The 16,987-nt window shown below is 43.9% G+C and overlaps 1 protein-coding gene across 1 annotated transcript in view; it reads right to left on the bottom strand.

Annotated features, from left to right (window-relative positions):
- Positions 1-6,407: 6,407 nt before the first annotated feature.
- Positions 6,408-16,987, bottom strand: part of LOC140206771 (uncharacterized) — a 27,380-nt gene continuing 16,800 nt past the window's right edge. The window contains exon 2 of the mRNA XM_072274980.1: positions 6,408-8,467. Coding sequence (XP_072131081.1) covers positions 7,008-8,060 — 1,053 coding nt within the window. The 5' untranslated portion in view covers positions 8,061-8,467 and the 3' untranslated portion in view covers positions 6,408-7,007. The remainder of the gene's footprint in view (positions 8,468-16,987) is intronic.

Below are 16,987 nucleotides of genomic sequence, written 5' to 3'. Positions count from 1 at the left end.
AAAGAGGTTAGAGAGTATTTGTTACAGAGAGTGCAATGAAGATTTACCAGACTGATCCCTGGAGTGGTGGGGTCATCATATGAAGAAAGATCAAATGTGATTACCCTTTCATTTAGAGAATCGAGGACTGAGAGGTAAACACATTGAAATGCACTACATCATTACCGGTTGAACCAGGGATCCCAGTCTCTGAAAAAGGGGGTGGACTGTCCGGGACTGAGATGAGGGGAATTGTCTCCACTCCGAGGGTGGTGAACGTCTGTAAATCCCCACCACAGAGGGCGGTGAAGATTCGGTGATCGTCCTCACATAAAACAGAGGCCGGCAGATGTGAGGAGACTGAAGGGATCGAGGAAATGAGGATCGGACAGAAACATGTGGCTGAGATGGGAGAGCAGCCGCCATCTTGTTGATGGTTAGAGGGGCTGAATGGCCACCTCCTGCTGTTTCTCACTTGGTGTTTCAGTGTTCCTGTCCAGTGAGGCCAGAGGAATGTGAATAGAAATTAGTGTTTATAAACAAAAGACTGATTTAAATGAAACCTGCACATTTCCAGTTTGCATCTGAATTGTGGGTCAGACCGGGATGGGAATCCAGCCCGTGACTCTCTGACCTGGAGGTGGAGGAAAAGGGAGAGGGAAGATATGGAGGGAAAAGGTAAATATGTATCTGGTGTAAATATGGAATAATGTGGGAAATGCGGTGGATGTGTCAGGCAGCGTCTGAGATGTTGTACTACTTACATAATTTAACTATTTAATATATATATATTCTTATTTCAAATCACAATTATTAAAATTTATTGCTATAAATTAGGTTCTATTGCTGCCGCAGAGACAACCAATTTCATGACATATGCCGGTGCTATTAAACCTGATTCTGATAATTGGTATGGGAGACCCACCACCGGTCACCTGATCCCAGTTACCGCAGATCATAAAGCGAGATTGAAGCCCTTTCCATTTATTTGCATTCTTCAGAAATGACAACAGTTAAGTTTCCTTCTGTGATTCCAAAGTAGCTCAGTCTGTCTAATAGTGCCACACAATTAAAATGGAGAATTTGTTTGTTATCATCACGTACTGAGCTACAGTGTAAATCTTGCCTGACATACCATCCACACAGATCTATACATTACGACAGTACATTGAGCTGATATACGACAAAACAATAACTGTAACCAAGCATTATGGCTTCAGAGAAAGTGCAGTGCAGATAGACATATGGTGCAGGGTCACGGTGAGTTACATTGTGAGGTCGAGTCCATTTTATCGGACTGGAGACCATTCATTTAGCTTATAACCGCAGACAGGAAGTTGTCCTTGAGCCTGGTGTTACGCGCTTTAAGGCTTTTGTATTTCTTCCCCAATGGGGGAGCGGGTTTGCAGCAAGAATGTCCGGGTTGTGAGGATCTTTGAGTACCCGGCCTGCTTTTCCAAGGCAGGGGAAGTGCAGGAAGAGTCCATGGAGGGGAGGCTTGCTTCTCTGATGTTCTCTGCTCTCCAAAGTTCTCTGCAGTTCCTTGCAGTCATGGGCAGAGCAGTAGCCATACGAAGGCGTGAAGTATCGACAAGAAGCTCAGAGACCTCGGTCTTCACCCTGCCTTGTGTAGCTGGATCCTGGACTTCCTGTCAGATCGCCGGCAGGTGGTAAGAGTGGGCTCCCTCACCTCTGTCTCTCTGACCCTCAGCATACATACCCCACAGGGTTGTCTCCTTGGCCTCCTCCTTTACTCTCTGTATTCCCGTGACTTGTGTCACCACCCACAGCTCCAATCTGCTAATTAAATTTGCTGACAACACTACATTAATTGGCCTAATCTCAAATAATAACTTTCAATCAATCAAATGCCTCCTGACAGGGCTCGGTCCAAACAAACTTTTCACCCTTCTTCAGGAGATTAGTCAGAGGAAGAGCGATATCAGCAAAATTCTTACAGAACTTATGATAATATCCAACCATTCCCAGAAACCTTCTAAGAGGCTTCTTACCAGTTGGAATAGGAACTTCAGAAATTGCCTGAACAGGAGCCAACTTGCCTTGACCTACTACATAGCCAAGATAGGTCACAGTGCCATGGCCAAATTCACTCTTAGCTAAAGTTAACTGTAAGATTGGCCTGGGAAAGCCTGTCAAACAGCTTTTCTACTGCAGAGATATGCTCTTCCCAAGTGTCACTCCCTGTGACTAAGTCATCAATATAGGCAACTGTGTGTTCTAACCCTCGAATTACACAATCAATCATTCTCTGGAGTGTTCCTGGAGCATTTTTCATTCCAAGTGGCAAACCATTGTATTCATACCACCTAGAAGGTGTCACAAACACAGAAATTTCTCTACCTCTGTCCGTCAATGGAATATACCAATACCCTTTAAGCAGACCAATCTTTGTAAGAAATTTAGCTTTTGCAACCTTATCGATGCACTCATCCACCCTAGGTATAGGATGGGCATCTGTTTTTGTTACTGCATTTACCTTCCTATAATCAATGAAAAATGTAACACTACCATCAGGTTTGGGCACAATAACGCAGGGTGAGCTCCAATCTGATGTTGAAGGCCTAATAATATAATTTTTCAGCATATATTCAATTTCTTGCTCAGCCAATTTACACTTTTCTACGTTCATGCCATACCTCTGTTGTTTAATTGGTTTGGCTTGACCAATATCTGTGTCATGTACTGTGAACGTGGTTTGCTTGTCAAAATAAGGCTTTATCATATTTGTGTGTACCACCTGTGTTAGTTTACATCGGTCAGGTGTTTTAATAACATAATTCACATCATTACTTGGAGAGACTATTTCATAGGGTCCATTGAATTTCGCCTGAAGTGGATTCGTCAACATTGGAAATAAGGCAAGCACCTTATCCCCCACCTGGTATTTTCTTTTGCAAGCCTGCTTATCAAATTAACACTTCATTTTATTTTGAGAAATCTTTAAGTTTTGTCTCGCTGGACTACAGGCTTGGTGTAGTTTATTTTTGAACTTCAAAACATAGTCTAACAGGTTAACATGTACATCCCCATCAGTCCATTGTTCCTTTAACAAGGTCAAAGTTCCCCTCACTCTATGACCAAATATAAGTTCAAATGGACTAAAGCCCAGTCTTTCCTGTACCGAGACACTTACTGCGAACAAAAGCAAAAAAGACAGTTTGCCTTCATCCAAGTCTTTTCCATTTTCTACACAGTATGTCTTAATCTTTGTTTTGAGGGTAGAATGAAATCTTTCTAAAGCCCTTTGTAATTCTGGATGGTATGCAGACGATGTAATTTTTTTAGTTCCCAGTTCATAAACTACCTGCTGGAACAATCCAGATGTAAAATTACTTCGTTGATCAGACTGGATTTCTCTAGGCAAACCAAATAAAGTAAAACAAAAACTGATAAGAGCCCTCCCCACAGTTTTAGCTTTAATATTTCTGAGAGGTATTGCTTCTGGGAACCTGGATGCAGTGCTCATAACAGTTAGCAAATACTGATGGCCAGCTTTAGTCTTTGGCAATGGGCCAACACAATCTACTACAGCTTTGGAAAAGGGTTCACTGAAAGTAGGTATAGGCCGGAGTGGGGCCACTGGGGTGAACTGATTGGGTTTACCCACAGCTTGACAAGTGCGACAGGTTCTGCAATAGGTCACAACATCTTTCCTCAAATTAGGCCAGTAAAATTCTTTCATAATCCTGCTTACAGTTTTATTCACTCCAAAATATACAAGATATTAAGAGGAGTAGATAGAGTGGACAGCCAGCGCCTCTTCCGCAGGGCACCACTGCTCAATACAAGAGGACATGGCTTTAAGGTAAGGGGTGGGAAGTTCAAGGGGGATATTAGAGGAAGGTTTTTTACTCAGAGAGTGGTTGGTGCGAGGAATGCACTGCCTGAGTCAGTGGTGGAGGCAGATACACTAGTGATGTTTAAGGGACTACTAGACAGGTACATGGAGGAATTTAAGGTGGGGGGTTATATGGGAGGCAGGGTTTAAGGGTCGGCACAACATTGTGTGCCATAGGGCCTGAACTGTTCTAGGTTCTCAATGGCCACCTAAGGGCATACTGTGGGGGAAAGTTAATATTTCAGTCCTATAAACTTTAGGGACTACAACTTGGTGAACAATTGCCCATTCCTCACTCGCAGGTATAGCAGATGGCCTCCACTTCCTCATTAACACTCCATCCTTGAGATAATACCCTACTGGCACTTTCTTAATCTCATCATCTGAGAGAGCCCTTTCTTTTAAAGCTTCAATCTCAGGGTCTCAATTCTGTTCTGCTATAAACTCCTTCCTAGACAGGGATAAATCTTTCTCATCAGACTTAGTACCTGAATCCTGTTGAAACAATGAAGGCAGAAAAGACCCTTACAAGTCATCATAACCTGATGACCCGATTTTGGCTGTCATAGGTACCAGAATCATGCTGCACAGAACCGTCTCCATTGGCAGACTTTTTAGCCATACTTTGAGTTACTGTGCAGGAAGGATAAATATTAAAATCCATCTGTGGGTCATCAGTGGTTGGGTTAGTTGTCAACTGCACTGCAGGAACAACTTTACCATCTGCCCGGTCATTCCCTAACAGCAAAGTAACATCTTCAACCGGTAAACTGGAACATAATCTGATCTTAACAGGTCCTGAAACCAAACCTGACTGTAAAGTTACCCTGTGCAATGGCAAAGAAACCATGCCACCCCCAATGCCTTTAATAAGATTTATCTCACCAATGTTAGTCTCATCACCAAACTTTAGAACACTGTCTAACGTAACTGACTGAGAAGCCCCAGTATCTCGAAGAATTTTCACTGGTACTGGGGTTGACCCTTCCTTTACTAATACAAACTCATCTGACATAAAATGATCGGATCCCTTCTTAACTCGGTCAGACCTCTCAGTCCTTAACTGAGCCTCAACAGAATGTTCAGAACCCTGTGGGTTTATAGGTGCTTCAACATACAGATCACAGGCATTTCGGACGGCCTCCTTTTCCTTTTTCTTCTTCGGGATGGAATAATTAGCCATCATATGACCAGCTTTCTTACAATAGTAACAAGAAAGATCAGAATATTTCTCCTTCAACTGCTTCCCTTCATCCTTACTCTTGTTACTAATCCCAGCTTTAACTTCTGGTTTACCCTGGTTATTCCTGCTACTCTTTTGGAAGCTCTTATTCCGGGTAAACTGAACCTTATGAGTTAAAGCAAACTCATCTGCTAATCTAGCAGACTATTGCAAAGTGGCAGCATCCTTTTCATCTAAGCATGTCTTTATGTCATCATGGATGGACCTTTTTGAATTCTTCAATTAAAACCAACTCTTTCAAGCTGTTAAAATCATCATTTACATTTTCATATGTGCGCCGGCATTCAAAACACACAAACTTCTCATAAGCAAATTTCATACAACAATTTTCTTAAATTTCTAAACCTTTGCCTGTATGCTTCTGGGACCAACTCGTAAGCTTTCAGCACAGCCTGTTTCACAATGTCATAATCAGCTGCTTCATCAACTGTCAAGGCAGAATAGGCTCGCTGAACCTTCCCCTTAATTACACTTTGTCAGAGAATTGGCCAACCAGCTTTTGGTCACTTTAAACTCTGAGCAAAATTCTCAAAATGCTGAAAGTATTTATCAACCTCTGCCTCATCAAATGGAGGTACCAATTTAACTTCCTGGCTGGACTCAAACTTATCACCAGAGTGTAACATTAGACCCCTTTGCTGCAATCTATCTTTTCCAGCTCATACAGCCTCTGTCGTTTTGCTTCCTCCCTCTGTTTTTCTGCCTCCCTAGCCTCAAGCTGCCTCTGCTATTCCGCAGCCTCCATCTTTCATTTTTCTAACTTGTACAGGAGCGCAAACTCAGTGGGTTTACTTTCAGAAGACACCTCCAACTCCTCCACTTTAAACACACCCTTGGATAAACAATGCTCAGTTATTATCCTCTGCATCTGTGACCTCCTCATTGTCAATTTCACCTTTCCAAGTTTTAACTTTTTAGCAATACTCAACAACTCAATCCTTCTGGCATCCTCCAATGCTTCAGAGGTTGGCGCTTGCAGAAATCTATCAACATCCATTGCTGCTGATTTTTCACACACAAATAAATCAAAAGGGATTTCCCCAATGAAACTGATAATCAATATGCCCCCAAATTTGTTCATATCCCGGACGCAGGCCCCAATTTTGTTACGAACCGTAACACTTTAGAAACGAACCAGTAGCAATAGACTACACCTGGAGTCTGGTTTTGATGTTAAAATCACTATCTTTATTAGTATCTACTTATAAGATAGTAACTAAAACAAGATAAACAAAATTGAACAGTGTTACGTGTGTGTGTGTGTGTGTGTGTGTGTGTGTATATATATATATATATATATATATATATTTAAATATAACTCCCAAACTATTGAGCTTAGGGTCTTGAGATGGTAAAGTATGAAAGTTCAGTTCATCCATGGAATAGTTGATGAGAGAGAGATATTTGTAATCCAGGATAAATGTCGAGACAAGGCAATTATGTCAAATTCCACAGGCTCCACGGTGGTAAAACAAGAGAACAGTCGCTGTAGATTTTATCCTTGTCGTTCCAAATCCACGTACGAATTATCACCGAAAGGGACTTGTCACAAGGGGTATCATCTTCAAGTGAATTACCAGACCATACCCAGGCACATAAGACATAAGTGGTCTTCACAAATCCGATCCACTCCAATGGATCAAATGAGGTGATAACCACACATTCGATGTTCACTGAATCAATAATTAACCCACCCTTGTGGGCATAGGAACGTTCTAAACAGTGACCCTTGGCCACTAGTTCCCTTCTTTCGATCCTTCCATTTTTTCTCCTTTGTCTCTGTCTGACTCTGAGTGTCTGTGTCCTCGGTTAAAACTAAACAAGCTGTGAGTGATGTAAACAAGCTGCAAGTCAGACTGATTCACCTTCTCAATCTCTCTCTCTCTCCCCTAAAATGACAGTCCACAGGAAATGAAACCTCGAGATTCATATCAATGCCCGCTCCCCAATGTGAACTGACTGGTGTGCCAGTAGTTGGGATGACTGAGTGAATCCTTTCCCACAGTCTGAGCAGGTGAACGGCCCCTCCCCAGTGTGAACTCGCTGATGACTCCGTAGGGTGGATGATCGAGTGAATCTCTTCCCACAGACTGAGCAGATGAACGGCTTCTCCCCAGTGTGAACTCGCAGGTGACGCTGTAGGGTGGATGATCGAGTGAATCTCTTCCCACATTCTGAGCAGGTAAACGGCTTCTCTCCAGTGTGAACTCGCTGATGACTCTGTAAGTCAGATGATCGACTGAATCTCTTTGCACATTCTGAACAGGTGAAAGGCTTCTCTCCAGTGTGAACTCGTTGGTGACTCAGTAGGTCGGATGATCGAGTGAATCTCTTCCCACATTCTGAGCAGGTGAACGGCCTCTCCCCAGTGTGAAGTCGCTGGTGACTCAGTAGGGTGGATGACTGATTGAATCCCTTCCCACATTCTGAGCAGGTGAACGGCTTCTCCCCAGTGTGAACTCGCTGGTGGGTCAGTACGTGAAATGAATGAGAGAATCTCTTCCCACAGTCTGAGCAGGTAAAGGGCTTCTCCCCAGTGTGAACTCGCTTATGACTCTGTAGGTTGGATGACTGAGTGAATCCCTTTCCACATTCTGAGCAGGTGAACGGCTTCTCCCCAGTGTGAACTCGCTGATGACTCTGTAGGTCGGATGACCGAGTGAATCTCTTCCCACAGACTGAACAGGTAAACGGCCTCTCTCCGGTGTGAACTCGCTGGTGCACCAGTAGGTCGGGTGACCAAGTGAAACCCTTCCCACAGTCTGAACAGTTGAATGGCCACTCCCCGGTGTGAACTGACTGGTGGCTCAGTAGCTGAGATGACAAAGTGAATCCCTTCCCACAGTCTGAGCAGGTGAATGGCCTGTCCCCTGTGTGAACTCGCTGGTGACTCTGTAGGGTGGATGAACGAGTGAATCCCTTCCCACATTCTGAGCAGGTGAATGGCTTCTCCCCAGTGTGGACTCGCTGGTGAGCCATGAGGTCAGATGACCAAGTGAATCCTTCCCAGAAATTCACCAGATGACTAGCCTCTGCCCAGTGTGAACTGTCTGGTGTGTCCACAGGTGGGAAGACCGACTGAATCCCTTCTCACCCACAGAACAGGTGAATGGCCTTGACCAGTGTGAACTTACTGATGTACCTTCAGCTGAGATGACTGAGGGAATCCATTCCAACAGTCTGAGCAAGTGAACGGCCTCTCCCCATGTGTAAAATGATGGGCGTGCCAGTCAGTCAGATGATCGAGTAAATCCCTCCCCACAGTCTGAGGAGGAAGGATGATCGAGTGGTTCTCTTGCTCCACTTCTTAAACATCTGGACAGAGACAGCAAAACTGGTGTGTTGTGTTCAAGATTCCCATAGAAAAAATCCTTGTAGTTTTTAACCTGTAAAAAGATTTACAAAATCCATCAATGGGTGAAGGACAACATTTCAGATGAGATTACTTTAGTCACCAAGGTGTGATCTGACATCACACTGTTACAGTGACAGTCAACCCAAGTTGGAAGGAGAAATCATCTTCTAACTGTGCAGAGTGCTGGTATATGGAATTAAATGGTATCTGGTACCTGGAATTAAACTCTCTGATGCTCTTCCTGTCTATATACGAATGGTGCATTTCTGCTGTCTCAAATCTGTGACTTGGATCAGTTTGACTCTCTCCACTGGTATTATTCCCTGTTCCCACTGAGCTACATAGGTCTCTGGCTCCACAGTAACTGAAACACTCTCACACAAATAGCCTTTGTTGACCTGCAGCTGGGACTTTCTTTTATACACTGTTAGATTAAATTGCCACAGTTTTAACGCCATATAAAAATTTGCTGCTGAGATGAACGGTCGGTCTGATAAAAGGAATTAGAGTGAATTAAGGATTCTATTTAAGGTTCTTGTCACAGTCATAGAAAAGTACAACACAGAACAAGACCCTTCAGCCCATCTAGGTTGTGCTAACTATTTGAACTTTCTACTCCTATATCCCTACTATCCAGGTACTGACACAAACCTCTTAAATGTTGAAATTGAGGTCACATTCACCACTTGTGCTGTCTGCTCATTTCACTCCCGGATGACCGTCTGTGTGAAGAAGTTTCCAGTCATGTTCCCCTTAACATTCCATCTTTCACACTAAACTCATGACCTCGTGTTGTTGTCCCACCCCATCTCAGTGGAGAAGGCCAGCTTGCATTTACCCTATCTTTACTCCTCATAATTGTGGTACACCTCCATCAAATCTCCCCTCAATCTTTTACATTACAAGGAATAAACACCTAACCTGTTCAAGCTTTCCTTATAACCTAAGTCCTCCAGACCTAGCAACATCCTTATGAATTTTCCCTGAACTCTTTCAACCTCTTTTTCATCTTTCCTGTAGGTAGGCGACCAAAACTGCACACAACAGTGCAAATTAGGCCTCACCAATTTCTTATACAACGTCAACATAACATCCATCTCCTGTACTCAGTACTTTGGTTTATGAAGGCCAATGTGCCAAAATCTTTCTTTCCGTCCCTACCTAACTGGGGCACCACTTTTAGTGAACTATGGACCTGTGTTCCCAGATCCCTTCCTTCTACATCACTCCTCAGAGCCCGACCAGTCACTGTGTAAGACCTTGTTCCTACCAACGTGCAACACTTCACACCTGTCTGCATTAAATTCCTTTTTCTGTTTCCCAACGCATTTTTTCCAGTGTGTCCAGATTGCTCTGCAAGCCATGATAGTCTTCCTCACTGTCCACTACACCCCCAGCCTTGGTGTCAGCCACAAATTTGCTGATACATCTAACCATGTTATCATCCAGATATCTGACATAGATGACAAACAGCAACAGATCCAGCACTGATCCCTGTGGCACACCACTAGTCACAGGCCTCCAGTCAGAGAGGCAACAATGTGCTACCACAGTCTGGCTTCTCCCAAAGACAGTGTCTCATCCAATTTACTATCTCATCTTGAATGCTGAGTGACTGAACCTTCTTGACCAACCTCCCATATGAGACTCTGTCAAGTGCCTTGCTAAAGTCCATGTAGACAACATCCACTGCCTTGCCTTCATCCACTTTCCTGATAACTTCCTCGTGAGGCTCGATAAGATTGGTTAGACATGACCTAGCATGCACAAAGCAATGCTGTCTATCCTTAATCAGTCCACATCTATCCAAATAATTATATATCCAGTTCCTGCACATACGTTCCAATAACTTTTCCACTACTGATGTCAAGCTCACCAACGTATAATTTCCTAGTTTATATTTGGAGCCTGTCTTGAACAGCGGAATAACATTGGCTCCAAACCTCCAGTACCTCACCTGTCACTGTGAATGATTTAAATACCTGTGCTTGGGCCCCACCAATTTCTGCACTTGTCTTCCACAGGGTCATAGGGAACAACTTGTCAGACCCTGGTGATTTTTCCATGGTAATCTGCCTTAAGACAGCAAACACCTCCACCTCTGTAATCTGTACAGGGTCCATGAAGTTGATGCTGCTTTGCCTCACTTCTATAGACCCTGTGACCATCTCCTGAGTAAATACAGATGGCAAAAAAATCTCCCCCATCTATTTTGTCTCCTCATATGGATTACCATTCTGATCTTTCAGAGGATTAATTTTCTCCCTTGCAATCTTTTCACTCTGAACATATCTGCAGAATCCCTGAAGATTCTCCTTCACCTTGTCTGCTGGGCAACCTCATGCCTGCTTTTATTTCTTTCGTAAGTGTTCACTTGAATATCCTGTACTTCATAAGTACCCCATTTGTTCCTATTTACCTGTAACTGGTATGCACCTCCTTTTTATTGATCTGGGAGATGAAAGCCAAAGGGGTGATAGAGCTGCATGGTGGAAGGTGGGTTTGTGTGTGTGGGGAGGATTAAACTAAAGTTGCTGAAACTTTTCATTCCTGACTTTATCTGAAGTCTGAACAACATCTGTCTCCACAACTCTGCACTATATGTTCTGTTATTCAGGCTCCTCATGTTAGCCATTTCAGCCCTGGGAAAAGCCTCTGACTATCCACATGATCAATGCCCCTCATCATCTTAGACCCCTAAAAAAGGCTTTAAACATAAACAAGGAAATTATACATGATTTGAGGATTTGTTAGAAGTATACAAAATTATGAGGGTTAATGCAATCAGGCTTTTACCACTGAGTTTGGGTGGAACGACAACCAGAGGTCATGGGTAAGTGGGGAAGGTGAAAATTTAAGGGGAACGTGTGGAAAACCTCTCAGTGAAATGGTTGAGAGTGTGGAATGAGATGCCAGCACAAGTGATGCATGTGAGCTCAATTCCAGCATTTGATGAGAAGTTTGAATGGGTATCTGTGTCCTGAGTAAATACCGATGCAAGAATGCTATGTAAAATCTACCCTATCTATTTTGCCTCCTCGTATAGTCATAGTCATGCTTTATTGATCCTGGGGGAAATTGTTTTTTGTTACAGTTGCACCATAAATAATTACTAGTAATAGAACTATAAATAGTTAAATAGTAATATGTAAATTATGCCAGTAAATTATGAAATAAGTCCAGGACCAGCCTATTGGCTCAGAGTGTCTGACCCTCCAAGGGAGGAGTTGTAAAGTTTGATGGCCACAGGCAGGAATGACTTCCTATGACGCTCAGTGCTGCATCTCGGTGGAATGAGTCTCTGGCTGAATGTACTCCTGTGCCCACCCAGTACATTATGTAGAGGATGGGAGACATTGACCAAGATGGCATGCAACTTAGGCAGCATCCTGTTTTCAGACACCACCGTGAGAGAGTCCAGTTCCATCCCCACAACATCACTGGCCTTACGAATGAGTTGTTGATTCTGTTGGTGTCTGCTACCCTCAGCCTGCTGCCCCAGCACACAACAGCAAACATGATAGCACTGGCCACCACATGTCCACACTGACCCCCTGGATGGACACAGGGGTCACCAGTACCTTAGCTCTCCTCAGGTCTACCACCAGCTCCTTAGTCTTTTTCACATTATAGATACCATTCACAGTATAGATTACCATTCACTGATCGTCCAGAGTGGGCACGTTTCTGCACTGACCTTCTCCATGTTTCTATGACAAAGAAGCTGGCCAAACTTGATTGGAAGGGGAAACTGGTAGAAACTGACAACAGAGCAGCAATGGCTGGAGTTTCTGGGAGCAATTCGGGAGGTGAGTGATAGATACATCCCAAAGAACTGGAAGCATTGTAAGGTCTGGAGGGCAGAACCATGGCTGAAATGAGAAGCCAAAGCCAATGTAAAAACCAAAGAGAGGGCAAACAAAAGAGCAAAAACTATTGGGAAGCTTTTAGAAACCAACAGAAGATGACTTCAAAAAAAGTCAGCTGAGCTCAGGGCGTGGAATTATAATATTGTAGTCACTAATGAGTCTTGGTAGCACCCAACAGCCTGAGGCATTTAGAGAAACAAAATATCCGGGGCCTCAATATCTCTGGAAACCAAGGTTCCCTGCACCAGTTACCAAACTTTTATTTTGACAGGCACATACAACCCTCGAAACTTCACTTCTGAAGAACTCCCACTTACCAAGTGCTCCTTTGCCAGAAACATCCTGTCCCAATTCGCACTTGTCAGATCCTTTCTGATACCACCAAAATTGACCTTTCCCAAGTTAGAATCTCAACCTGTGGTCTAGACCTCTCTCTTTCCATATTTACTTGGAATCTCATGGTTTTATGATCACCAGGTACAAAGTCTTCCCATACACTAATTTCTGTCACTAGCCCTGGATCATTTCCTAATAGCTTATTGCACACTTCTACTTTGAGAATTCTACTGGTTGAGAGCACATTTGACAAACTCTGTCCCATCTAGTCCTTTTACAGTATGGGACCCCCAGTCAATATATGGAAAGTTAAAATCACTTACTGTATCAGTCTTTGTTTCTGGCATAGTCTGTGATCTCTCTGTAAATTTGTTCCTCTCAATCCCTCAGACTTTTGGTTTCAACCAAGTCCCAGTAATGGTAACAATATCATAATTCAATACACTGAGCTCATCTGGCTTTCCCATGATGTTTCTTGCATTTGATTTACACAGCTCAGTACATTCGAAGCACCATGCTCAATCTTTTGATTGTTGACTTTGTCTGAAGTTTGAACAACATCTGACTGGTGTCAAGAAAACAACCACTTCCTCGATGTCACAGAAACAAAGGTGCTGGTTGTGGATTACAGAAGGAATGGAGACAGGCTAACCCGTATTGACATCAATGGATCTGGAGTTGAGAGGGTAAACAGATTTAAGTTCCTCGGCACAAACATCGTCGAGGATCTCATGTGGTCTGTACATCCCGGCTGTGTGGTGAAAAAGGCACAAGCATGCCAGTTTCACCTCAGAAGGCTGAAGAAGTTTGGAATGTGCCCCCAAATGTAAAGAACTTTCTACAGGGGCAGAATAGAGAGCATCCTGGCTGGCTGCATTACTGCCTGGTATGGGATCTGTACCTCCCTCAATCGCTGGACTCTGCAGAGAGTGGTGCGGACAGCCCAGTGCATTTGTAGATGTGAACTTTCCACTATTCATGACACTTACACTGACAGATGTGTAAAAAAGGGCCTGATGGATCACTGGAGACCTGATTCACCCCCAACCACAAACTATTCCAGCTGCTACCATCCGGGAAATGGTACCACAGCATGAAAGCCAGAACCAACAGGCTCTGGGACAGCTCCTTCCACCAGGTCATCAGACTCATATATTTATGCTGATACAATTGTATTTCTATATTATATTGACCATTCTGATGTACATACTGTTTATTACAAATTACTACAAATTGCACATTTAGATGGAGACGGAACATAAAGATTTCTACTCCACATGTATATGAAGGATGTAAGTAATAAAGTCAATTCACTTCAATGACTCCACTATCTGTTCTGGTATTCAGGCTCCCATCCACCCTGCAACTTCAGTTTAACATCCACTAGCACTAGCAAGCATGACCACTAGGATATTAGTCCCCTTCTAGTTCTGTTCCCCTAACTAACAAATCCCCTTTGACTTTCCTGTGCTAGCTAATTCCCTGCCAACAGTTTCTAATGTGGTCTACCTGTTGTCCTGGGGGATGGCCACAAGAGTACTCTGTGATGGCTATTTAACCTCATTCTCCTTCCTGACTCTCATCCAGTTTCCTGTGTCCTGCACCTTGGGTGTAACTCACCTCTCTTCGTGTCATATCTATCATCCCCTCTGATTTCTGAATGATCCGGAATTCATCCATTTCCAGCTCCAACTCCCTAACGTGCAGGGTTACAGGGAGTCAGGTATGTGAGGGTATCAGGGACACTGGAGGTCTCCCCACCTTCCCACTAATGTCCCCTCTAATTTGTAATGACCAGTGTCTGCAAAAATCTTGTGCTGTACAATTCTTGCCCAGTGACAACATGTGAAAACTGAACTTTATATACAGAGGTATTCATTTCAACAGCAACCAAATCACTGGCGATAAGAACTTTGATCTCATCTGGGTTTGATCGAGTTCATCTGCACTCTCACACAACCTATGTAGCAGGCCTGTAATGGGTAATGAAGGATTTTCTCACCAGAGGAGGTAGAACAAGGAGCACACAAAAAATGCTGGAGGAAATCAGCAGGCCAGGCAGCATCTATGGAAAAGAGTACTAATGTTGAATTCCTCCAGCGTTTTGTGTCTGTTGCATGGATTTCCAACATCTACAATTTTTCTCTGGTTTGTGATTGGAGGTAGAACAAAGGTGATTTTCTCAACCGGTGATGTAAAAGATTTTGTTCCGTTTCTCCGAGTTCCTAATCCTTGCATTTAGATAGCTGGAGCTCAGCTCTGTCTGAGAGATCCATCGGTTCCCATTCCCTCATCAGCCGGAAGCTCCCCGGGACCCGTGTACGGATCGTGGGGCAGAGAGAGAGGGACGAGAGAGCTGGACTGTCCCAGGATTGTGGGTCACAGCGACTGTCCCTCCCGCAAACCCGCTCTAACCTTCACCGAATAATCAGAGGCCTTTTGTATACTTTGCGCAAGCGTGATATTCGCTAACAACCCTGACGCCTGCGCATTTGATCGGTGCTTCGGCGACGGCGACATTTTTATCGCAAGGATTTATGCGTAATCACGATGCCATTAAAAGTTTCTGCAAGCACTAGTTCGATATCCACAGCTCAGTTTTTTTTTGTGTTGGCGGCTCCCACAAACAATATACATAGAAACATACATAGAAAATAGGTGCAGGAGTAGGCCGTTCGGCCCTTCGAGCCTGCACCACCATTTATTATGATCATGGCTGATCATCCAACTCAGAACCCCGCCCCAGCCTTCCCTCCATACCCCCTGACCCCCATAGCCACAAGGGCCATATCTAACTCCCTCTTAAATATAGTCAATGAACTGGCCTCAACTGTTTCCTGTGGCAGAGAATTCCACAGATTCACCACTCTCTGTGTAAAGAAGTTTTTCCTAATCTCTGTCCTAAAAGGCTTCCCCTCTATCCTCAAACTGTGGCCCCTTGTTCTGGACTCAATATCAACAGGTATTCCATGTATTTAATGCCAAGGTATAATCCTCTTACAAATGCAGATATGAAATACAAAAGTTGCTGGAAATACAGAGACGCCCACACACAAAATGCTGGCAGCAACTAAGCAGAGGAGTACACAGTCTAGGCATGCTGAAGGGACTCGGCCTAAACGTTCTCCATTTATTCCTCTCCACATTTGCTGCCTGATATGTTGATTTCCTCCAGTAATTTGCAGAAATTAACCACCTTTTTTTTCAATCAAACATTTTCAAAATGTTTCTGATCTTTCACTTGTAGCCACATCCTGCTGGTCTAATTTCTCTTTCTCCTCCTCCTTGTAATCTCTATGGGCCATCTCTTCTCGGAGCCCAAAAGCCCTGACTCAGGCTGGTAATTATTTGGTTTCTGACTCTGTTCCATCGAACATTCACTCGCTGGTCTGCTGTCAGACTTTAGAGGTGCATTGCAACAACCCAGCTGTCAGAGGCACAGTCCTTTGAAATGAGTGAGAGTGACACAAAACGTTGAAAAGATCAGGGAAGAAGGAGCTTAAACACCTTAGACCAGAGCCCTGAAGAACATTAAAACCACAGTGTGCTCATCGTCTTATTCAGCCTGGAGAGAAGCATGCAGGAAATTCATGCAGATGTGTAGGATGATGAGAGGCATTGGTCGTGTGGATCGCCAGAGGCTTTTTCCCAGGGCTGAAACGGTTAACACGAGGGGGCATAGGTTTAAGCTGCTTGGTAGTCGGTACAGAGGAGATGTCAGAGCTAAGTTTTTTGAACAAAGTGTGGTGTGTGTGTGGAATGCACTGCCAGCAACGGTGGTAGAAGCGGATACAATAGGGTCTTTTAAGAGACTCTTAGATAGGTACACGGAGATTAGGAAAATAGAGGCCTATGCGGTAGTGTAATTCTAGGCAGTTTCTAGAGTAAGTTACATGGTCGTCATAACATTGTGGGCCAAAGGGTCTGTAATGTGCTGTAGATTTCTATGATTCTCTGAAATTCAAGGGAAATCTCCTATCCCACGGAGTGGTGACTAGTTGCAACTTGTCATCACAGGGAGAGTGAGAGGGGAACGGCAGGGATAGATTTTCATATAATGATATGGAACAGAAACCTGGGCAGGGACCAGATGGGCCGAATGGCCTCTCTAGTGTACATTGTGAGTGTGGTAGAGACAGGAAGTACCTGAGACACGAGATTTGATACAGAACTGATTGATCTTTCACAGATCCACAATATTAAACACCAGTCCAGTTTAAGGCTAACATCAGCCGAACAGACTCCTCCAATGCTCAAGTGACCAGGGTTCAGTCCTGGGTGCGATGAGCAGCCGCAAGAACTGCAGAATCTGACAGTAACAGTCCCTCATGAACCTGCAGCTGCCT

Source organism: Mobula birostris, chromosome 13 (genome assembly GCF_030028105.1).
Source record: "Mobula birostris isolate sMobBir1 chromosome 13, sMobBir1.hap1, whole genome shotgun sequence".
NCBI lineage: Eukaryota > Metazoa > Chordata > Chondrichthyes > Myliobatiformes > Myliobatidae > Mobula > Mobula birostris.
The sequence above is the reverse complement of the archived record's forward strand: the minus strand, read 5'-3'. Positions and strand labels throughout refer to the sequence as shown.